General features: G+C 47.8%; 1 protein-coding gene across 1 annotated transcript; it reads right to left on the bottom strand.

Annotated features, from left to right (window-relative positions):
• Window positions 1–1,669: 1,669 nt before the first annotated feature.
• On the bottom strand, window positions 1,670–22,737 carry ehd4 (EH-domain containing 4). Its single transcript, XM_084451186.1, has 6 exons — window positions 22,497–22,737; window positions 18,602–18,778; window positions 16,827–16,924; window positions 8,092–8,504; window positions 4,050–4,214; window positions 1,670–3,190 (listed from the first exon to the last, which is right to left on the bottom strand). Exons 1-6 carry the CDS (start codon window positions 22,724–22,726, stop codon window positions 2,633–2,635), a joined length of 1,641 nt encoding a protein of 546 aa, XP_084307312.1. The 5' UTR covers window positions 22,727–22,737; the 3' UTR covers window positions 1,670–2,632.
• Between the last annotated feature and the right edge of the window lie 2,244 nt (window positions 22,738–24,981).

A 24,981-nucleotide genomic window follows, 5' to 3' on the forward strand; every position in this document is an offset into this window, starting at 1 on the left:
GAGCATATCACACCAGTTCTAAGGTCTTTACACTGGCTTCCTGTCTGTCAAAGAATTGACTTTAAAATACTGCTGTTGGTTTATAAAGCACTGAATGGTCTAGGGCCAAAATATATTTCTGATCTGCTCATATGCTATGAACCATCCAGACCCCTCAGGTCGCCTGGCAGAGGTCTGCTTTCTGTCCCCAGAGTTAAAACAAAACATGGAGAAGCAGCGTTCAGTTTTTATGCCCCACATATCTGGAACAAACTTCCAGAAAACTGCAGGTCTGCTGCAACTCTTGGTTATTTTAAAACAAGCCTGAAGACTTTTCTTTTTGCCACTGCTTTCTAAGAGGAGTTATGTTTATCAGTATACTGCACTGTAACTTTTATTCCTGTATTCTATTTGTCCTGCTTTTTGTTTTAAATGTCTATGTCTTGCTTTTTTGTTTTAATGCTTTTAATTTGTCCTGCCTTTTGTTTCAAATGTCTATAATGTCTTGCTTTTTGTTTTAATGCTTTTAATGTATCATGTAAAGCACCTTGAATTGCCCTGTGGCTGAAATGTGCTATATAAATAAACTTGCCTTGCCTTGCCTTGCCTATAATCAGTATTGATAAAACTGTAATGTACAATGTAGATTGCATTACATTAATGTACATTACAGGATCATTGTTATATAAAACATTTGGACAATTCTAGCAAGGCAATCGCATTGGTTTCCCCTGGATGAATAAAGGTGAAATAAAATAAAAATGGTAAGGTGAGGGAGCAGGATAAGATAGGGTGCAGGATAGGGAGCAGGATAGGATAGGGAGCAGGATAGGGAGCAGGACAGGGAGCAGGGCTTAGTGGAAGGCTTGCTCCGTGCTCAGAGAGCTCAGAGATTCTCCTGCTCCTCATCCATCACACAGACTGAGAGGAGAGACACGTTCTCCTGCTCCTCATCCATCACACAGACCGAGGGAGAGACACGTTCTCCTGCTCCTCATCCATCACACAGACCGAGGGAGAGACGCGTTACGCAACAACAGCAGTGGATTCTCCACACCCCACCCAGAAAGAGTTACCCAACACCGGGAACCAACATCTGTTAACTCTAGTGGAATGCTCACAGGACGGACCAGAAGCACTTCTGTCTGACCAGAGATCTACTGAGGCTTGTTGATAAATCAAACACATCAAGTCAGGGCACTTCAGGGTGGGGGGGCCGTTAAAGCCTGATTTCTCCTGTAGGATAGAACCGGACGCACTGTTCATCCGCATTAATAAACTAGCCTTAACATGTAGTTCACCCGTAGACTTCATTATACAGTGTATTTGTATTAAGAGTTGTCTATATTAAAACACTGTTGATTATAATAGTTTTTAAACTAGTTTTAATGACAGGAACCACCAATTCATTGATACTATCACCCATTCATTGATAAACCACTGATGCATTGATAGACAATGACCAACCACTGAAGTAATGATACACATTGAAAAATCACTGATTCATCATCCCTGGCAAACGTGGTAATCACTGTAGGCCTAGCTCTAAAGAGGAGACGTGTGGTGTGTAATGGCTTTATTATCAGAAGCAAAACTTAAGAGGACTAAGAAAAAGAAAAGAAACATATTTAAAGACAAGATACTACAAAACGTATTACTTTATGATATCTGACAATATTTAAGTGCATGTCTTCCACACCTATTACAGGCATATCTGGCCAAGTGAGAAAGCAGGTTGTGTGAAATGCGAGTGCATAGGCATACAGTGAACCTGACATGTTTGATTGCTTAAGAGCACATACAGGCGCTTGAAGACAAGCTTGTTGTCAGTATGACTACTGTGTCCTCAAGGATATCACACCAGTCATAGGCACACAAACTAAAATTAGTCATTGCTACTCAATAATAATCTAAAATGCAGGACTATTGCACATTGTGACATGTAGTAGTGTAGTAGCTTTGAGATGCCAGGATGTCAAGGAGTTGTTGAGGAGAATGAGGGCGTCGTCTATTTTCAGCTGGTTAATGGCCTGTTCCTCTGCTGCCTGCTGTTTAAACAGCAGTGTGTACCCTTTGACCCCGCACCAGTCCATCACTCACACTTCCTGTTTCTGTGTCTTGGACAGGAAGTCTGTCTAAGGATGTTGCATAAATGGTTCAGGACATTTAAAAAGGGACATTTTAGATCATATATTCCAATAACATAACAGATTATACATTTAAGACAATTCGAAAATATTATTTTTGTTTCCAAAAAATATCTTTGACCTTGTGGGTGTACTGGAATATATTCACATTTGACCTTTGGATGGAAAGCTGTAAATTTCAAAAAGCAAGCAACGAAACCTCAGGGTCAGAGAATAGAGTAAGGCAGTGGGTCCATCTTCAGAGTCTCTGTGGCGTTATGTGGCAGTGTGGTCGCCGCCTGGTCCCCTCCGAGGAGCGTTATGTGGCAGTGTGGTCTCCGCCTGGTCCCCTCCGAGGAGCCGCCTGTTCTTCCTTCTTAGGAGGCCTTGCGACAAGAGACTCTTATTCTGAACTTCCCCACTCTTATTTTGAAAACCCCCACCTTTATTCTGATAACAGAACGTAAAACAACCCCCTCGCCCTCTGCCCTGCGAGCTGCCCTGGCGCTGGTCAGCCAGTGGGTCAGCTAGTCTTCCTCATGGTTGTAGAGGATGTCGTCTGTGGGGTCCTTACGGTGCATGGGAGGCACCAGGTGGACAGGCAGCTCGGAGGGCAGCTCGTACCCCTCAAGCTTCACCTTGATCAGGTGCTGCGCCAGGGCGAACTCCTCGTCGTCCAGCATGCCGTCCTTGTCGCAGTCCGCCAGCTTCCAGATCTTCCCCAGGACGGTGTTGGGCAGGCGCGAGTTCATCATCTCCTTCTTGGCGTTGACCCCCGTGACCTTGCCGTTGACGGGCATCAACGTGTAGAAGATCTCGTCGTACTTGTGCTTGTCCCGGCTGACGATCCAGTCCTCAGTGTCGGCGCCTGCGCTGATGCCCTCCCCGTAGCCGTGGCCAAACGGGCCGTCCTGGGAGCCCTCGAACGCGCCGCCCGACACCATCTTGGGCGGGGCTTTCATCTCCTCGTCACGGATCATGGTCATCAGCCCAGAGATCCTATTGGCCAGCATCTTGTCAACAGACTCAATCAGCTTCATCTTCAGTGAGGGGAACTTGCTGAAGTCATAGTGCTGCAGCTGCTCCTGCAGGACGAGGGGTTGAGAAGAGGAGTTAGAGACGATAAATATACTCATTCATACTCTGGTTAATACTAACACATGGAGTTTGACCAACAACTGTTGACTGCACTTGACTATAGCCTGGTTGTATAAGTCTTAGTATTCCTGCTGCTGTTGATTTGTGCAGCTGGACACAGCAGGAGAGAAGAGAACGCTGTGTTTCTGTAAACATCTATGACCAAGACCACAGGAATCTGGGGCTAGCTAGCTAGACGACGGCGGACGCTTCCTCGGACCGTCACCGCAGAGCAGGCCAGGGGAAGCAGATCTCCTCAGGGGAGCCAGACACATCATAGCACGGCGCTCTGAGGCCTCTCGGCCAGCTGCACTGCTGGTGTGATGGTACATGCGTCTCCCCCTGGTCATGGGGATGTGCTCTCGTATGTGGAGACCAGGGAGGGCCAGCCAGCTGACCAGGACGCCGTGTCCCGGTCCGAGGGTCACAGGCAAGGAAAACAGTGCGAGTTGAACCACTTATTGGACTTCTTTCTTTCTTTTTTAAATGAATGTAATCATTACAAATGAAGGGCTGTGCAATAAAAACGCCATTCAAAACTATTTTAGGATGTATGGAATGCAGCACAAAGGATGCATAGTCAACCAAATTAACCAGAATTAACAGATTAAAGGTGCAGTGAGCAGTTTGGCTCAGAAGCACTTCTCAAATTCTCATTACATCAGGACAGATAAGGGAATTAAATCAAGTGCTACTTTATTTACAAAAAATAAAGAAATAAATCAATAAAACAAGAAGTGACTCTTCCGGTGTGCGTCCATCATCCATCATCCATCCATCATCCCACCCCTCCCTCCCTTCTGTCACCTGCATCTTGTTGACGTTGGGGAAGTCTCCAGGTGAGATGTGGTGCTCTCTCTGCAGCAGGGTGTAGATCTCTGGGAGCCTGATGATCAGCTCCTCCTTCTTCTTCTCCTTCCCAAACAGAGACGGCATCTCCTTCTTCAGGTAGCTGATTATGTAGGCATGCACCTGGGAGAAGGGGGGGCAGTTATACCTGGGGTTGAGTGATGGTTCATAGACCTGCACCTGGGAGAGAGGTGGGAGTTCATGCTATGGTGGAGCCTTAAGGGTTTCAGTTCCATTGTCATATTTCAAGATTCTGTAATCCTTAAAAAACAACACACTCTTCATCTCATAGACCACACCCCCACATATCATAGACCACACCCCCACATATCAGACCACACCCCCACATCTCATAGACCACACCCCCACATCTCATAGACCACACCCCCACATCTCAGACCACACCCCCACATCTGCACTCCACCACATCTCAAAGCTGCTGTCTTCATTAGCTGAATCCCAAATCGCGCACTTAGGCGAAAGTGCAGAGCACTCGCGGCCTTGTGGCCTTACATGCGCGTTCCCGCTAAGTCCACAAGGGCTCAGGGTAGTTCCAAAACGGAATCGCTAGGTCCACAAGTGCGCCACGCCGCCATTTTGCGCACTGTAACCGCACTTACCGAAAGTCCGCAATTTCACGGACTTAGGAGCAGAAAATACCCACAGCCCACCGCGTCTCATGTGACACGGTGCTTGAGTGCATCCGAGTCATGATCCGAATGCATCACACATAAATGATGACATTTGCAGATAACACAACATTTATCTTGAAATCCACATGCTGCAAACATATCCCACCCAACCTAATTTTTTAATTATTATTAAATTAAAACAGACGTCAATCGGTCAATTAGCAGAGCCGAGCGGAGAGCTGAGGGGAGCGTCAGAGCAGCCTTTTTGTCGGAGGGACGCGGCAGCCAATGAAAACGAAGTGGGAGGGGCATTGAGCGAAACTGGCTTGGCACGCCGCTGGAAGTGCTGTCCCATTTAATTCACGGCCCTGCACCCTCTGGCCCTTCCAGCTGACGTCAATTAAGTGCTCAGGCCTCAGGCCGCAAGTGTGAGGGGCCGCAAGTGCGGTTTGCGCACTCAGATTGGGATTCAGCTATTGTGTCCTGCAGTTCCTGGTTGAGCTCAGCTCTACAGTAGCCAGGTCTCTGATTGGCTGCTCCCTGCTCCTCTTGCCAGGTCTGTCTGGCCGCTCCCTGCTCCTCTAGCCAGGTCTGTCTGGCCGCTCCCTGCTCCTCTAGCCAGGTCTGTCTGGCCGCTCCCTGCTCCTCTAGCCAGGTCTGTCTGGCTGCTCCCTGCTCCTCTAGCCAGACGTGGTGTCCAGGCGGGGCGTGACGGGAGCCGGTATCAGTAACCATGTTGTGCCTTAACCTCTGGCTCGTCTGGAGGGGTCATCCGCCGGGCCCCGTCCCTTTAGCAGCCCGGCCCCAGCCATGTCCCCGGCCTCAGCTCTGTCCCCGGCCCCAGCCCTGTCCCCGGCCCCGCCCTGTCCTCGGCCCCAACCCTGTCCTTGGCCCCCAGCCCTGTCCCCGGCCCCAGCCCTGTCCGCGGCCCCAGCTCTGTCCCCGGCCCCAGCCCTGTCCCCGGCCCCGCCCTGTCCCCGGCCCCGCCCTGTCCCCGGCCCCGCCCTGTCCTCGGCCCCAGCCCTGTCCCCGGCCCCAGCCCTGTCCCCGCCCTGTCCTCGGCCCCAGCTCTGTCCCCGGCCCCAGCCCTGTCCCCGGCCCCGCCCTGTCCCCGCCCTGTCCTCGGCCCCAGCCCTGTCCCCGGCCCCAGCCCTGTCCCCGGCCCCAGCCCTGTCCCCGGCCCCAGCCCTGTCCCCGGCCTAGCCCTGTCCCCGGCAGACCAGAGATGAGGTCAACAACACCGCCGTTTATTTGACCGCTTCCCCAATAAAGTGCTGCTGGCAGGAAGTAGGACCCGGGGGTGTGGAGGGCAGCGCCAGGTCTCAAACGGCCAGGAGAAAATGTTTATTCCTCCTGGAAGCAAGGACTGCTGGGACAGCCGCAGGCAGGACCAACAAAATGATCTGTATTTGTATAGAAACCAGAGTGGGCGTGGTTTATACTGGAAGATGTTCTTGACAATGCAATTTTTGAGCCTTCAAAGCATCTAATTGATTGATTTATATTGCCATATAATTAGTTCTGAAATATATTTCCACATCCTCATACTGTACTTTTAGACTCTGGTCTAAAGAAAAAGAACAGCCATTAGGGTGCGTGTCCACCGGCAAGCTGTATTTTAGAGCTGTATTTTTTCTCATTGTTTACAATGGGTAATGCGCTCTCGGGCGCTATTGAGACATACAGAGCATATTCATGGGTTTCAAATGTAGTCCTAGACCTGCAATATTGGGGACCAACACAGGTGTTTCAATTTATCTGATTGGCTCGACTGCCTAGAATCCTATAGAGTAGAACTAAATCATTCATTTGAAACACCTGTGTTGGTCCCCAACATGGCAGGTCTAGGACTACATTTGAAACCCATGAATAGCTGCAAAAACACGACACTCGTTGCTAACGTAGCTGTAAAACATCGGTAGCCTAGCCAGCTCTAAACTCCGCCTCTAGTGCGCTCTACACAGCTGTAAGCTTGGCACTGTTCAGCTACATACTGCTCGTTGGTGGACACATTTTAGCCACAAACTTTTTTCAACTGAAAAAAAAGAAGCCAAGCCCACTGCCCTGGCGCTATCGGGCTAAAGAGTTAAGCCAAATTCTTTTGGTCAGCAATTGTGTAGGCTACACAATGTTTACACAGTTTCATTAGATTTTGGACTACACCCCACAATGGCAGACATGCTAGTCTACAAAATTACCTCACCGCTCTATGGATGAAATCAACACATATGCTAGCCTATAATTAACCAGGCCAGGTCCAGCTTGGCTTATGTGCGTGGCTGGCTTGTTTCTGTTCAGGACTGGTAGGACGGAAGCTAGTCATGCTACTGAAAAAGCTGTGAATTTAAATGACATGAAATAATGTCTGATAAATTAAGATAGGTCTTGTCACCTGGACACATCAGTTCCAATACTTCCAATGCTAATCCAGCACAATAAGAGCAGGATAGCCAGTTAGTTCATGAGCTCACAACAACTAGCAGCAGCTTCCATAACATTAATGGTAGCGGTCAGTGGCTAAAGCAGTTACACTGATGATTCCTGTAACGTTAGCTATTGTGCTGCAATTGGTTCAACTTCTGTTTTTGCTACATATAGACTAGAGTTTCGCTCATCATAAACAGTAATCTCTGAGAATGTCCCGCTTGGGAGTCCAATGCTCTGACCACTACCCTACTTGTGGAATTTAGGTAAGAGATAAAAACTGGATTGAAAAATATATTTTTCCAAGCATTATCTATGCCTTTCCGAATAACTGGTATTCGTATCAGGGCACATTCCTAGGCTGTACCATAAGCATGTCCTGTCCCATCACATCTGGGGGGGGGGGGGGGGGGGGGCAGCGTGTTGGAAAGAGACTGTGAATGGAGTCCTTAGATGGAGGAAGCTCAGAGGAAACGTCCACTAAGCAACAGCAGTCAGAGAGACTCCAGAGAGACCAGCGTGTCCTCATGCCACTGCTCCTCAGTCTGGTCAGAGGTGCAACAAACAATGCATGAGGGCCTCTCATCACCTCAGACCACCTGGGGTTAACACACACTTACTTCCTCGCTACACAGACGTCCAGTGTTTGTGTGTATCCGGAGGGGGGCTGCAGGCTGTAGGCCTATCTGAGGTCTTGACCTTGGCAGGACAGGCTCCACAAACACCACAAATAACCTCTTGTGTAAACAAGGTGACTGGAACTTAAACTGACATTTCCTTGACCGGACAAGTTTGTTCTATGCTGTACATTTAAAACCAGATACAAACGGCTGTCTCTACAGAGTGACATCATCACACAGCGTCTGACAGGCTCACCCAGAGCAGCCACACCTAGGGTGTGTTTTATTTTTACAGGTTTAGACGAGATATAATCTCCTTGTTACCTTAGCGAGTCGGGCTCGTTTGATGAGGTCATTGAGTTTGCGCAGTGCGGCGTTCCTCGGCAGGCCCTGGATGTCCCTGAACAGGTCCTGGGTCTCCGCCTCGAACAGGCGCCGGTTCTCAGAGTTCTGGAGCGGCTTGGCCCAGAATGAGCCCAGGTAGACACGCACCACCTCGGGAGTGTTGATCACCTTCCCCAGCGACCACATGAGGGCGCCGTACACCCTCATCAGCTGCTGGGTGTCCACCTGGTCGGCCTTGTTCAGGACCACGCGGATCTTGTCGTCTTGACCACGGAAGGCCTTGATGGCCTCTGAGAACTCATCGGAGATGTCGAGCTTGTGGGCATCGAAGAGGAGGATGATGCGGTCCACACGCTCGCCGAACCATCGCAGGACCTCGGTGAAGTCGTAACCTGGAAGACAGAGACGACAATTAGTTATACACCTACTTAGGGCTGCACGATTATGACAAAAGATAATAATTGCGATTATTTGCTTCAAAATGCTAATTGCGATTAATAATTGTGATTAATATTTAATATATAATATTAATATATAATAACCCAAATGCTCCCAAATCACGAACGTTGATCCCTTTCTTGCTACTAACTCACTGACCTCGTTTTCGCTCATTTTCTCACTACACTACTCCGGCTGCGGGTACTGAAATTGCTGCGCACAGCGCACTCAGCGGGAACGCATGTGATTGGTCAGACAGCATAAGCGCCTATGATTCGTCCGTGTAGTCCTAGCACACTCAATTCAAAGCAAAATTATTAATCACATTAATTGCGGCCTTTTCGGATTAGTTAATCACGGAGGTCATAATCGCGATTTCAATTAATTCACGATTAATTGTGCAGCCCTACACCTACTGTAGCAAAAAGCAAGGAAATGCAGGTGAAGACCACTGGTACACTCCCAGAAGCAATGGGATTTGACAGAGCAACAGATGGAGAGACAGCAGACTTCAGGGCTGCTTTCCCAGACACAGATGCATAAACGTGGTGCCTCAGGAACTCAGACTTTTCAAGTAGGCTGTCAGAAATGTAGTCTGTAGTCTACTGAACTGGAACCTACTATTCAATTCAATCATTTATTTGCAATGTTAACAAGTTGATAGGAATATGTCATGGTTCGATGGATTATCAACATCAAAACTAACAGCAGAAAATATACAGATGCACTTCCAAAAATTAGAATATCGTGAAAAAGTTCCATATTTTTTGTCGCTCATTTAAGAAAGTGAAACTCATATTATATAGATTCATTACACAGAGTGAATATTTCAATCCTTTATTTATTGTAATTTTGATGATTATGGCTTACAGCTAATGAAAACCCAAAATTCAGTGTCTCAGAAAAATAGAATATTACATAAGATCAATAAAAGGATATTCATATATAACAGAAATGTCAGCCTTCTGAAAAGTATGTTCATTTCTATGCACTCAATACTTGGTTGGGGCTCCTTTTGCATGAATGACTGCATCAATGCGCCGTGGCATGGAGGCCATCAGCAAATCACAAATCCGACCTCAAAATCAAGATGGCTGCTCTGCACATCAACAATGAGTGAAAGCTGTAGTAAGACTGTTTATAAGCGCTCGTCTTATTTGTGTCTCATTATATCAGTGGTATACACAGTACTGTCCAACTTCTATCAGTGGACAATGTTGCTATGATGTTTGTATGCACAAAATAGCGCATAGTGCATTCTTATCAACTGGAATTGCTAACAATTGCTAACTTGCCTAGAACTAGTATTGCTAACAGAGATCAGGCTAAAGTGGGTTTTTGGTCTGGTTTATGGAACACGGTCAACTCGGGTGTGACGTCATCCCCAGCTCCAAATTCCTACTCCCAAGCCAACTAGAATGCAGCACTAGTCCTCGACTAAAAAAAAAAGATTGAAAGGACTTCTTAGTCCCAGTCTGGCTTCATTGTGTGCAGAAACCTGACCTATAGACCTACAGACTATCACTGAGTCAACACTGAATCAAGCCCTAGCCCATATACAAAACAACAGGAGAGATTCAGCCCTGCAATTGCCTTAGTTGTTATGTCTGAGGTGCAGATGATTTCCATTGCGTGGTTCTTTGGGTCAGAGGTCACCTCTGCTCTACCTGCAGGGTGTGGTCTTGGCCCCACCGTTTACACACAACACACAACCACCTGGAGATCCGCTGTGTGGGTCTGCCCTGAGGGCATGAGGGTCTGACCTGTCACAACACACAACCTGCTGACTGTGGACACAGTACACACACACACACACACACACACCGTTGTCATCCCAGGTTTCTCACACACAACTAGAGGTGAGTGCTATCCTGGCAGTAGGCAGGCGACAGGGACAGGTTTCCTATCTGTCTGCGACACTCCTCCTTTCATGAATAACCCAGGTTGTGTTTCATAGCCTGAACGCAGCACACAACCCCGGGTCCACGGATCAGGTTACAGCCATCCTATCAAATGCTGGCTCGGCCACAGCGGTTGTAGGGAGGGTGTTGGCAGTTTAGAAGTAAGTAACACAATCAAACAGGAAGAACTCCCTGAGTCGCCCTGGCCTGTCGGCTCTGTTCCTGTTATAGCGCTGAGAGTGTGTGGTATTGATTGTGTGAGGGTGGGGGGGGGTAATGATCTCTTGATTTCCAGAAAGGAAGCAGACAGGGGGCCAGTGAGGAGGAGAGGGGAGATGGGGGTGGGGGGGGGGGGGGGGGTAACCGTGTCGTTAATGAGACCACATACTTGCTAAAACAAGCACAGCAGCAGAAAGAGGAGAGAATGAGGGATTACAGATGAGAGAGAGAATGTAGGAGAGGGAGGGGCTAGGGAAGCTGACAGAGAGGACTGTGGGAAGCAGGGTATGATGTCATCACAGAGGAGAGAGAGTTAGGGTGGATAGCCTATGGCAGGCTGAAGGACATTCTAGAAAGGACTTCTAAATACTATATATAGATCATGTTTTGTGTGTAAATACCATCTTGCGTGCATTGCTTATAATACAATACAACTTTATTGTTGTTACGAGAACAGCTGGAATTTGTCTTCTGCTCTTCTTTCTCTCATCCCATCTTTCCCAAATAGATCTCCATGGAGATGTATTCCTGACTTGGCCCACTCTCCCCATATAAATGTCTTCTTGTCTGTCTTAAGTTTATTATTGGACCATAAGGATGCTTTAGGTGTAAGATACAGACAAGATGTTGTGATATAATGCGCCATTTTCCAAGAATCCCTGGCAGAAGATAACACTGGATTCCTAAATGGTATTGCTCTCCCCATTTGTGTTAAAAGGGCCTCTAAGGAAGAAGGATATACCAGCTTTTCTTCAATCCTAACCCAAACTGGAGCTTGATCTGGAGGAACATTCATTTTAGAGAGCTGGAAGAGAAAAAAGGCATAGTGGTACCAGTCAATCCTAGAAAGCCTTAAACCCCCCTTCTCATTAGCCACGTACAGTTTAGAACGATTAAATAAGGGCTTTTTCCCCATTCAGATGAAGTTCTCAACTACTGTATTACACTGCTTTAACAACATGTGTGGAAGTGATGGAGGCAGCATATACAGCGCATCCTGCATCTCAGGTGCTAGCATCACTTTGACCAGCTTCACTTTACCCAACAATTATATACTCATAGTCCAATTCTGTAACAGAAATTGAATATTCTGAATGATGGGAGCAATACTAAATTCCATTATTTTCTTCAGTTAGTTTAATCCCCAAATATGTCAGACCAGATGGCATCCATCTTAACAAACATTTCTCCCTGATGACTGGGGGGCATAATTTAGATAGTGGCATGGCTTCTGATTTTGTCCAGTTGATTGTATATCCAGATATCTCAGAAAAGGAGTCAAATACGAAATTAATCTCTGACGCAGTTCTGCTCTTCTTTCCCCCCCCCCCCCCCCCAAATCCAGCCAGTCTGAGCAACAGCCCTGGATGATGAGCTAGTGTTGGGGTTAAATGCCTTTCTCAAGGGCACAACGGTGGGCAATTATACAATGGCCACTCACCCAGCAGACCTCCTTTGCTATTTTAAAAATCACTCATTTCTCACTAGTCTCTATGGGTTATCTGGCGGTGGAATACATCAAAACTATCCCTTTTACAAAGCTCATGTATTCTTCATGATGATAACTGGGTGAACCAGTTCACATCGTTGGACCACCCTGTTACCCTAACACTCCTGAAACACAGAGATATATAAAAGGATGTCGGTATTCATCTATAAGCCTCTATTGACGTAATAACGGAGTTGAGTCACCAGAAGAGTAGAAATGTCTAGAGGAATGCAGCCTCAGCTGAGCACAGCAAAACATTTCCAGATGCTGGCACGCCCTTCAATACCTCCCTCCCTCCCTCTCTCTCCCTCCCTCCATCCCTCCCTCCCTCCCTCCACCCACCCACCCCTCCCTCCATCCCTGCTCCATAATGCCTGCTGCAGCTGTGATACCCCAGGAATAGCAGTCACTCTCTGCCTCTCCGGCTCTACTGCTTTATTACTCCTTTACACACAGTGTAGATCATGCAGCTCCTTTCACACAGTGTAGATTAGGGCTGGGTTTAAAAAATCGATTCATCGATTCTGAATCAAATGATTCTAGAATCGATTCATGAATCCCAAAATCGATCTTTTATTTAATGAATGAATGAATAAATGAAGGTATGAATAGTTCATTAATTAATTCAATGATTCATTCATTCATTCACTTTTGGAAATCAGTATCAATACCCAGCCCTAGTATTGATGTGTTGCATAACGTGGCAGTCATGTAATTAAGGTTACAGCAAAGGTTTAGTAGGTTAGTAAGGTTTTAGTAACACTAACCGAATCGATATTGAATCGAATCTAATCTAATTGAATCGTGATAATCGATTCTGAACCTTGTGAATCGGAATCGAATCGATTCTTGAAATTGGACTCGATACCCAGCCCTAATGTAGATCATGCAGCTCCTTTCCAGAACCGTGTGGTCTGGACACACGCTCTCCCACGGCACCGCACCTGCTGTCAGCCCTGTGGCAGCGTACAGGGGTTCTGGTTCAGAAGGTGGACAGGGCCCAACCCAACCCTGCTCCTCACAAATAACCTGACAAATAAGCTCACAATGAATGAAGGTGAATGAAGGTGAAAAACAGCTGGAGCTCTGTTATCTAGAATGGTATGATTTCAGAAGCCCTGAAGATCGCCAAGAAGACATGTAGCCTACTGATAAACCGTTTCTTCCCAGTGTGAAAGAGGGGTCTGGAGAATAGAAACCTTGTGTTATCACTGTGTTAATGGATGCGTTAATGAGATAGATAGAGAGAGAGAAAGAGAGAGAGACAGAGAGAAACAGAACAGGAGGTAAACTGTTTCAGATCTCAGTAACTCTAGGTTGGTGGTGTTCTTACTGTTCATGCCCTATTGAGGAAACTGATGCTATGGTGTGTTGCTGGCCTGATGCAAATCTGATGCTATTGTGCTGCTGATAGCTTGATGCTAATCCAATGCTAACCCATGACTGTGGGTGTGGGTGTGCTGCTGGGTGTGCTGCTGGCCTGATGCTAATCTGATGCTATTGTGTGCTGATAGCTTGATGCTAATCCAATGCTTACCCATGACTGGCTGATGTGTGGCAGTCAGCGTAAAGCTATCCTGCTAATGAGGGTGTGAAAAAGGCCTCTCAACCCCTCTACTATATGACCTCATCTCTGAGACAGTCTGGCCCTGGTCTGCATGTAGCTACAGTACGTGCTAGCACTGGTGAACGACCCAGCCCTGCGCTAGTGCTATCAAACGACCCAGCCCTGCTGTGCTAGCGCTATCAAACGACCCAGCTCTGCTCTGTGCTAGCGCTATCAAACGACCCAGCTCTGTTCTATACTACTGACCAGGTCCTGGGTTACTGACCAGGTTCTATACTACTGACCAGGTCCTGTGTTACTGACCAGGTCCTGGGTTACTGACCAGGTCCTGGGTTACTGACCAGGTTCTATACTACTGACCAGCTCCTGGGTTACTGACCAGGTTCTATACTACTGACCAGGTCCTGTGTTACTGACCAGGTCCTGGGTTACTGACCAGGTTCTATACTACTGACCAGGTTCTATACTACTGACCAGGTCCTGTGTTACTGACCAGGTCCTGGTCTACTGACCAGGTCCTGGGTTACTGACCAGGTTCTATACTACTGACCAGGTTCTATACTGACCAGGGGCCTCATTTATAAAGCTTGCGTACGCACAAAATAATGCGTACGCCACTCCTGAGCAAACTTCAGGATTTATAAAAAACAAACTCGACAACGCACATTTCTGACGAAATGAGAGACTGCGATCCTAAAAAGTGCTAGTGCCCCTCCACTCGTGCCCATAGTTTAATTAGGCCAATTAATAACATTATTTTTTTAAATTTATTAATCATAGTATTTTTCTGTTAAATTAAAAATACTAACTTAAGATTCCTTATTAATGAAGTCATTAAGAAACAATGGTGTGTTTTTTGTTTGACGGCCGCTGTTCTGAAAAAGGAAGTTACGTCAATGTAGCGGTTACGCAAGTGTGATTTCAGTTGGAAGTCGAGCTGAGCTCTGCACTCCAGGCCACATTGACTGTCATCACAGGTTATAGGCTCTACCCATGACCTAACTACCGCAACGTGTGAAAACTCTTTTTCAACACTTAGAAACGTTTTCACGTTAGCAACATTAGCATCAGTCAGAAGGAGAACGAGAGAGCTCAATATAATGAGTATGCGTCAATGCTGCACAAATACAATAGCATATCATACTATCAAAAATAGTTAATGATAATTGTGCCCCCTCATGCAGTTCATATGCCCCCATTAAGACTGAGCCCTAGCAACGGGTCTGAACATTGTGAACAATAAATATATCTGATATTGCAAAATAACCCCTCAAATGTTACAGTCCAACCGGGAATCATAATCAGTTGGATCTGTAATCGCTAAACAGCTGATTCATTCATTTATTTTCATAAGTAATCCCTGTATTTATTTATTCTCATAAATAGTTCCTTTATTTATTAAGGCCTATTGTCATAAATAATTCCTTAATTTATTTATTATCACAAATAATCATGTGGACAGTGTAAGCTGTGTGCTCAAAGCAATCACTATAATTCAAATACTGTTGTGAATGATTTGTGAACGGCCTTCATATTTACACTGTGAATCCCAATTTTGGCAGAGCAACAATCACTCTAGGCGTAGAGAAGGCCGTCTCACCGCGGGGAAAATGACAGTGCCAACATGCAGCCTAGCCTTCCGCAAGAAATCTCTAAGTGTGCACTGTTGTGCACGACATATTTATTCAGGCAATGTGTATTTATACGGATAACATGACTCACTGTAAGATGTTACACAGAAATAGGCTGTTTGTTGGAGGTGTTTCATTGCCTCATTGTTTGACTCAGGAATCCTCATTCATAGGGCGCCCATTATTATAAGCTATTTATAAATCGCCATGCATATTTGATGAATGAAAAAGGCTAAACTGATCTCGTGTTCGACGCCTCAGTCGGGCAGATAAGAGTGCTGTTAATTGTCTTAGATGTTATGAATGTTGTGTCATCGGCTGTTCTGTCTTCATGACATCCAGCATTGTTGGTAATAAGTGCCCTCGCCTCTACATGTCATCACTGTATCGTCTCCTATACCCAGAAATGAAATCAAACAATCATGTGCATGGTTCATATATTGTCCATGCCTTTTTATACCCACCCACGGACATGATTATATGGAACAGGTGCGATTTGACCTTGTCTATACTACTGACCAGGTTCTATACTACTGACCAGGTCCTATACTACTGACCAGGTTCTATACTACTGACCAGGTTCTATACTACTGACCAGGTTCTACAATACTGACCAGGTTCTATACTACTGACCAGGTTCTATAATACTGACCAGGTTCTATACTATTGACCAGGTCATGTACTACTGACCAGGTTCTATACTACTGACCAGGTTCTACAATACTGACCAGGTTCTATACTACTGACCAGGTTCTATACTACTGACCAGGTCCTATACTACTGACCAGATCCTGTATTTCTGACCAGGTTCTATACTACTGACCAGGTTCTATACTACTAACCAGGTTCTATACTACTGACCAGGTTCTATACTACTAACCAGGTTCTATACTACTGACCAGGTTCTATACTACTGACCAGCTCCTGGGTTACTGACCAGGTTCTATACTGCTGACCAGGTCCTGGGTTACTGACCAGGTTCTATACTACTGACCAGGTTCTATACTACTGACCAGGTTCTATACTACTAACCAGGTTCCATACTATTGACCAGGTTCTATACTACTAACCAGGTTCTATACTACTGACCAGGTTCTATACTACTGACCAGATCCTGTGTTTCTGACCAGGTTCTATACTACTGATCAGGTTCTATACTACTAACCAGGTTCTATACTACTGACCAGGTTCTATACTACTGACCAGGTCCTGGGTTACTGACCAGGTTCTATACTACTAACCAGGTTCTATACTACTGACCAGGTTCTATACTACTATCCAGGTTCTATACTACTGACCAGGTTCTATACTATTAACCAGGTTCTCTACTACTGACCAGGTTCTATACTACTGACCAGCTCCTGGGTTACTGACCAGGTTCTATACTACTGACCAGGTCCTGGGTTACTGACCAGGTTCTATACTACTGACCAGGTTCTATACTACTGACCAGGTGCTGTGTTACTGACCTCTGCTGATGCGCTGCTTCTCTCCAGACAGGATGCCAGGTGTGTCAATGATACTTATGCTCTGCAGCACCTGGTTACTCATCTGAGAACAGATGAACCTAGAGAGAGAGAGAGAGAAAGAGAAACAGAGAGGCAGAGAGAGAGAGAGAGAGAGAGAGAAAGAGAGAGAGAGAGAGAGAGAGAGAGAGAAAGAGAGAGAGAGAGAAAGAGAGGCAGAGAGAGAGACAGAGAGAGAGAGACAGAGAGAGAGAGACAGAGAGAGAGAGACAGAGAGAGAGAGAGAGAGAGGGAGAGACAGATAGAGAAACAGATAGGCAGAGAGAAAGAGAGAGAGAGAGAGACAGACAGAGAGAGGGGGGGGTATAACGTCATGTATTTGTTTGGATAATGTACTTCCAGCTTCATGATAGCTTTGTGAAAATGTAAGTGAATATGAATTGGCCATTCAGACACTGCACTGTGCACGTCTGAGTGTGTATGAGAGCATTCTCCTCCACACACACATTCACAGTACACACGCTAGATATGTAGACAATCAGGTAAGCATTATGATTCCTTCATAACCCAGTCTAGTGTTGGCAGGAAGGACTATGACAACCAAGGTATACAGCGGAGGCTCTAGCCTAACGGCTCTAAATTAATCAATGCGGGGGGGGGACACATACTCCAAGTGACACATGGTGACGCACACACACTTTTCCCCAGGAAACAGAGAGTATTGTGGAAGGTTCCTCTGTTCGTCAGGAGATGTTCCTCCCTGGTAGGAATGTCTTTGACCTCTTACTCAACTGTCACTCCAGGCACGGCCACTTCCTGTTCAGCCTCAGAAATATCTGGCCGGAGGATACGAGCCACGCCGGCAACCATGTTGTTTGGATCAAATGTAAAAACGGTGGAGCCAGCCATGGAGGTGGAGCCAGCCAGCGGGGGGGGGCGTCGGGGCTGTTGGCGAGGCCCTTTGCTCTTGGGGTGTTTGTGGAACAAAAAGTGTCAGAGATGTCCGGAGACGCAGGCTGGGCAGGAAGCTTCCAGAACAAGTGCTCATACCTGGGCTGTTTATAACCCTGTTACATAACCAGGCCGGCACGGACGGCTCTTCAGGGAGAGGAAAGCAGGGCGGGCGGACAAGCATGTCAACCGGAGGTCTGGGGAACATGACAACCGGAGGCCAGGGGAAAACAGTACACTTTGCATCGCTTCAAATTGACACTCCTACAATGCGGGAAGAAGGCGGGGTCATGGTGGGAAGAAGGCGTGGTCATGGTGGGAAGAAGGCAGGGTCATGGTGGGAAGAAGGCGGGGTCATGGCGGGAAGAAGGCGGGGTCATGGCGGGCAGCGGATGGGTTTCTCAGGCTCAGATATCCTGGACAGGATGGCGCGGACCGCTCCAGTCATCATGTCCGCTCCCTGAAGATTGGGCTTTTTATGTCTTATTCACCGTTAGTTTTTTACCTCTCCGTCTCACTTAGCGTGTGGGCAGTCCAGGAGCTCACGGAAGAACATGTCACTACTCGTCCCTGTATGATGTACCAAATAAAACCAAATGAAGCGAACTTTGACTGACAGGTGTGGAAAAATCCTGCCGTCATTCCTACCTCAAACCAGCCGCAACATGGCCGTGTGATGAGACGAGTGCCAGAGAGGTTCACAGTTATCATCAGAATCTGGCCAAAGTAATCAACACAGAGCAATCCTGTTTCTCATCCTAGCTAGCTGCTCTGCGACATGGCCAGCTCCAGCCCTCCAGCGCGTTATTCAGTGTGTGATCTCTCACCGGTTGAGGAAGGAGTTCCCGAAGGCGTTGAGTTTGCGGAAGGGTTTTTTCGGGTCGACCACTAGGGCGTTGCCGGGGACGATGCCTTCGTTGTCTCCGTGCATGACGGCGATGAATCCATCGGTGGTGGGCTCTGGGCCGATACGCATCCCGGGGAAGTCCTGTTCCAGCAGGTACCTGGACACACGCAGGACACACACACACACACACACACACACACACACACACACAGACACACACACACACACACACACAGGTCAGCTGAGACACAGGACACAACACACACACAACACACACACACACACACACACACACACACACTGGTCAGCTGAGACACAGGACACAACACACACACACTCACCTGTCAGCTGAGACACACAGGACACAACACACACCTGTCAGCTGAGACACTCCACCATCCAACCATTTGAACCAACAGCCTTAGTCAGACATGAACAGCCATACTCAGACATGAACAGCCTTACTCAGACATGAACAGCCTTACTCAGACATGAACAGCCATACTCAGACATGAACAGCCTTACTCAGACATGAACAGCCATACTCAGACATGAACAGCCTTACTCAGACATGAACAGCCTTACTCAGACATGAACAGCCATACTCAGACATGAACAGCCATACTCAGACATGAACAGCCTTAGTCAGACATGAACAGCCTTACTCAGACATGAACAGCGTTACTCAGACATGAACAGCGATACTCAGACATGAACAGCCTTACTCAGACATGAACAGCGTTACTCAGACATGAACAGCCATACTCAGACATGAACAGCCTTACTCAGACATGAACAGCCTTAGTCAGACATGAACAGCCTTACTCAGACATGAACAGCCTTACTCCGACATGAACAGCCTTACTCCGACATGAACAGCCTTACTCAGACATGAACAGCCTTACTCAGACATGAACAGCCTTACTCAGACATGAACAGCCTTACTCAGACATGAACAGCCTTACTCAGACATGAACAGCCTTACTCAGACATGAACAGCCTTACTCAGACATGAACAGCCTTACTCAGACATGCAGATGAATGTGACCCAAACACGGCATGAGACTAAATGGAACAGGGGAACATTTCCTTCAATACAATCACATCAAGCCATGATGATCAGAACCCGGAAATCAATCATGAATGTCCAGGAAATCAAATCAAACTTTATTTGTATGCCGCATTTCATACACAGAGGCAACTGTCGTTGCAGATGACATAGGACAGGGTGAAGGACAGGACAGTGCAAAGACATGACAGTGCAAATGCAGACCCCCCCCCCCCCGGCTCCGCCCCCACTGCCCCTGCCAACTACAGGACATCAAAGCCCGGGGGGGTGATATATATATATATATATATATATATAGACTGTGCCCTCTGGCCAGGAGGTGTTGTTCTTCCTGCCCTGTGAGTCCTGGCTATAGATCCTCTCTACTTCCTGACGGGGGGGCAGAACCGTGTCAGAGGTCCCCCTGCACACACAGCCAGGGGGAGGAAGGAGGGGGTTCAGAGGGAGGAGAGAGGAGGAGAGAGGAGGAGAGGGTTCAGAGGGAGAAGAGAGGAGGAGAGAGGAAGAGAGGGTTCAGAGGACGAGAGAGGAGGAGAGAAGGAAGGAGAGGGTTCAGAGGGAGGAGAGAGGAGGAGAGAGGAGGAGAGGGTTCAGAGGGAGGAGAGAAGGAAGGAGAGAGGAGGAGAGGGTTCAGAGGGAGGAGAGAGGAGGAGAGGGTTCAGAGGGAGGGATGAGGAGGAGAGAGGAGGAGAGGGTTCAGAGGGAGGGATGAGGAGGAGAGAGAAGGATGAAGGACAGAGCAGAGGTCTGGAAGGAGAAAGAGGGAAGAAGAGAGGAGGGAGGGAGGGAGGAGTGGTAGAGAGGAGGGAGGGAGGGAGGGAGGAGTGCCCCCATGTCCACACAGCGAGGACATACGTTTCTTTGTGCGGTCTCCGCGGTTACTGGCCTGGGCTCCCATGATTTCATAGCATTCCTCTCTGGGTGGGACCGCTGGGCTGGAGGGTGACCGCTCTGGAACTCAACACTCTGGAGCTCAACACTCTGGAGCTCAACACTCACAAACTCAACACTCTGGAGCTCAACACTCTGGAGCTCAACACTCAGGTGCTCAACACTCAGGTGCTCAACACTCAGGTGCTCAACACTCTGGAGCTCAACACTCTGGAGCTCAACACTCACGAACTCAACACTCTGGAGCTCCACACTCTGGAGCTCCACACTCTGGAGCTCAACACTCTGGAGCTCAACACTCAGGTGCTCAACACTCTGGAGCTCAACACTCAGGTGCTCAACACTCAGGTGCTCAACACTCTGGAGCTCAACACTCAGGTGCTCAACACTCTGGAGCTCAACACTCAGGTGCTCAACACTCAGGTGCTCAACACTCAGGTGCTCAACACTCTGGAGCTCAACACTCAGGTGCTCAACACTCAGGTGCTCAACACTGGAGCTCAACACTCTGGAGCTCAACACTCTGGAACTCAACACTCTGGAACTCCACACTGGGCTCGGAGCCAGGTTGCGGATAGAAATGTTTCAGATTGTCATGAGAAACTGTGTCATTGTATGTCAGCTCAGTTCATTACATATATTCTCTATCCTTTTACAGCTCCTCATAGAGAAAGGACACTCACTTTGCCGATGACACGTTGCTTTGTGTGCATTCATCTGCAATGATGTGAATCCTGTAGCTCCGCCTCTCCGCTGGGGAGAAGCTACGGCTGCCGAGCTCACAGGCCCCGTTCCCCCGGTAACTTCCCCCTCCTCGTCCCCGTCCCCCCGGTAACTTCCCCCTCCTCGTCCCCGTTAAGGCCCACCTCTAAACCGGGCCGGCCTAGAGGCTTGGTCCTCTGTTGAGGGATCATTCTCACGTGTGCACATGAGGTGAGCCACTCAGAGGGGCACGCTGCTACTGGCCTGGTTCTCAGTCAGTCAGTCAGTCAGTCAGTCAGTCAGTCAGTCAGTCAGCAACTCAGTCAGTCAGTCAGTCAGTCAGCCAGCCAGCCAGTCAGCCAGCCAGCCAGTCAGTCAGTCAGTCAGTCAGTCAGCAACTCAGTCAGTCAGTCAGTCAGCCAGTCAGTCAGTCAGTCAGTCTGTCGGTATCTGGTCTCCACAGCTGCTAGTCTAAAGCGAGCAGGAGTGTGTCTGATCCAGATAGCCAACCAAGCCTGCGTGTTTCATCATGCAGGACTTCAGCACAAGCATCAAACTGTCACAGTTGCTTCTGGCGCTTTCAAAGTCAAACGGGGAACAACGTTGAAATGGGACTTTAACAAAGACTCTCCTCGTTTAGGTTTGTCTCAATGTTCAGGATCGACCACTAAAGGCTCCCCAACACCTCCAGTCTAGAACAGCCCTACAGATATGGGTCAGGAACAATGACCCAGGGAGAAAAACTGATTGTGGAAAGGCGGAGAGATTAACTGCCATTGAAGGAAGAGGAGGGGGGGGGGGGGGGGGGGGGGGGGGGGGGGTCTGGACTGGAAATCATGAGATGTGAGGGGAAAGGGGAAGTATCAACCTCACCCATTCAGGCTGAACAGATGTGAGATGGATAACAGACATACATACATACACATACACACACACACACACCTACAAACAAACAAACTAACAAACAGACACATAAGCAATCGTGCACATGAACGAGCATTGGCCTACTCATATAGCCTACTGTTAGATTGCAACACAAACAAGGCAACTGTTCGTGGGGGGGGGGGGGCATGTTTGTTTATCTGTAACTCCAGGTAAACATGAAAGTTGAAAAAACAGATCAACAATTATTCCTGGAAGTGGGGCACGGTGGGGAGAATGGCGTTATCACAAACACGTTAATGTGATAACTGGCGTGCATAGATGACATTACCTGATGAAGGTCGTTTTGCCTGTAGAATACTGTCCGACCAGGAGAACCATGGGTTTGCTCTGGAAATCCGCCGGTTCCAAGGCCGGAGAGTGGAAGTCGTGGAAAAGGTAGGTTTCCTCCAGCGGTAATAGTTTCTTAGTATAGAGGCTCTGAAGTCCCTCAGTGACCGTCTGATACATCTCTCCTTCCTTGTTTCTGCCACCTTGTTCCTTGTTCACCCAACTGAACATGATGGATGCGCTTCAATCCCCTAAAACAGGAACTAATGTCAAGACGTCCTTCTTTCAAGTTCAGGGGAACAATCTTCAGCTTGCCCTGATTCTCGTTTACCCTCTCACAACTTGGTTTCAAGCAGGCAATCCGTTTCTTCTACTACTGGGGAACGTGGCCACCTGGTATACGGGCTGTTTTCAGCGCCGCTGCGCACAGAGAGTGTAGTGTTGGGGCTCTGCTCTACTCAGCTGCGCTCCTACCTGAACCTCCGCCCTCCTGACGTCTGGAGCCCGGATATTCATGAGGTCTGGGCAGGCCTGTATATTCATGCGGCCTGGGAAGAACTATATATTCATGAGGTCTGGGCAGGCCTATATATTCATGCGGCCTGGGCAGAACTGTATATTCATGAGGTCTGGGCAGGCCTATATATTCATGCGGCCTGGGCAGAACTATATATTCATGAGGTCTGGGCAGAACTGTATATTCATGAGGTCTGGGCAGTCCTGTATATTCATGAGGTCTGGGCAGAACTATATATTCATGAGGTCTGGGCAGGCCTGTATATTCATGAGGTCTGGGCAGGACTGTATATTCATGAGGTCTGGGCAGGCTGGAATATTTATGAGGGAAAATTCCTGTAATCCTCCAGAAATGGCCCTGCCCCATGCCATGTAGTCACCTTTATATACAACCAGTCTCTGGACAAAGATAGGCCTACATATTTAATAACTATCAAACCACTAATGCAGATATCCCCTGTCGACCAATTCCCCTACATTTGATTTCAATGCAGTCATCATTTCTACCCCCGGGTTAAAATAAATCCAGGGTTTAAAACCTAGTAGGCTACAGCCTACATAACGTAATCTCATTGAAACAGTATGGCCTTGTTTAAACACTAAAGATTAATCCTTGCTCCTTGCTGTAATCTCTGATCTTTTATTCACGTGTTTCTCTACACAAATCCATGGCGATGACACATTTAAGAGACCTCGTCGGCACCAAGGAATGCTGTCAGTAGAAACAGCTCGTCGTTAAACAGCTATATTATCCCGTTTTTGCGGGACAAATCATGCAGTCGTAGCATGTATCGAAATATGTATCAATGCCATTAGACGCAAATCCCCTCGAACCACTAGGTTGGGTTAATGCGGTGGAGAGTCCAGGCGGTGTCTGAGCTTTGGAGCAGTAGAAGTTCCTGCTCGTCCCTGACACCTGCTGGACAGAGAAACACTCACACCAATTAGACGACAGCAGTCAGACCACACAACCCACAGCACACATTTGTTCAATACGTTTTATTACACATTCAACCATAACGTGTGCAAATAACACTATTCTCCGGCATTGTGACAGAACTGGAGCGTCTGGGTTGTCCTGCCAGGGCAGGAGTTCTGATGAGGCTGGTCTTCCCAGCCACATACAAAAAAACGGATGCACAGCATCTGTATTCAACATTACAAAAACAATGTATATAAAGATACAAAAAAGGTGGAATAGTCCTTTAGCGCTCCCCTGGTGTTGAGTGGCTCCAGGAAAGAGCCGGTCAGATCGGGGATCCGGTGGCGTCGGGGCTGTGTACCGGCGGCCACCCTCCTGTCTCAGCCAATCACTGAAGCCCTAGTCTAGCCCTACTAGTCCATCCAGCCAATCACTGAAGCCCTAGTCTAGCCCTACTAGTTCCTCCAGCCAATCACTGAAGCCCTAGTCTAGCCCTACTAGTCCATCCAGCCAATCACTGAAGCCCTAGTCTAGCCCTACTAGTCCCTCCAGCCAATCACTGAAGCCCTAGTCTAGCCCTACTAGTCCCTCCAGCCAATCCCTGAAGCCCTAGTCTAGCCCTACTAGTCCCTCCAGCCAATCACTGAAGCCCTAGTCTAGCCCTACTAGTCCCTCCAGCCAATCACTGATCCCTAGTCTAGCCCTACTAGTCCCTCCAGCCAATCACTGAAGCCCTAGTCTAGCCCTACTAGTCCCTCCAGCCTCTAGTCTAGACAAACAACACGTCTGCTCACAGAAATGGATGTGAACTAATGAAATCAATGACGCTCCAAAAACAGCATCACAACATCGGACACGCGCGCGCACGCACGCACGCACGAACGCACACAAACACACACACACACACACGGTTATACTGCACTTGTCAACGTTGCAATGTAACGACCAACATTTTCACCGGCAAATGCAAACACGAGTCAACGACATACACAACCACTTTACACAGAGACGGTTCTGACCCATCACCCGCACTGTTGGTTTGTCAGTC

Source organism: Borostomias antarcticus, assembly GCF_949987555.1.
Source record: "Borostomias antarcticus genome assembly, chromosome: 16".
Lineage (NCBI taxonomy): Eukaryota > Metazoa > Chordata > Actinopteri > Stomiiformes > Stomiidae > Borostomias > Borostomias antarcticus.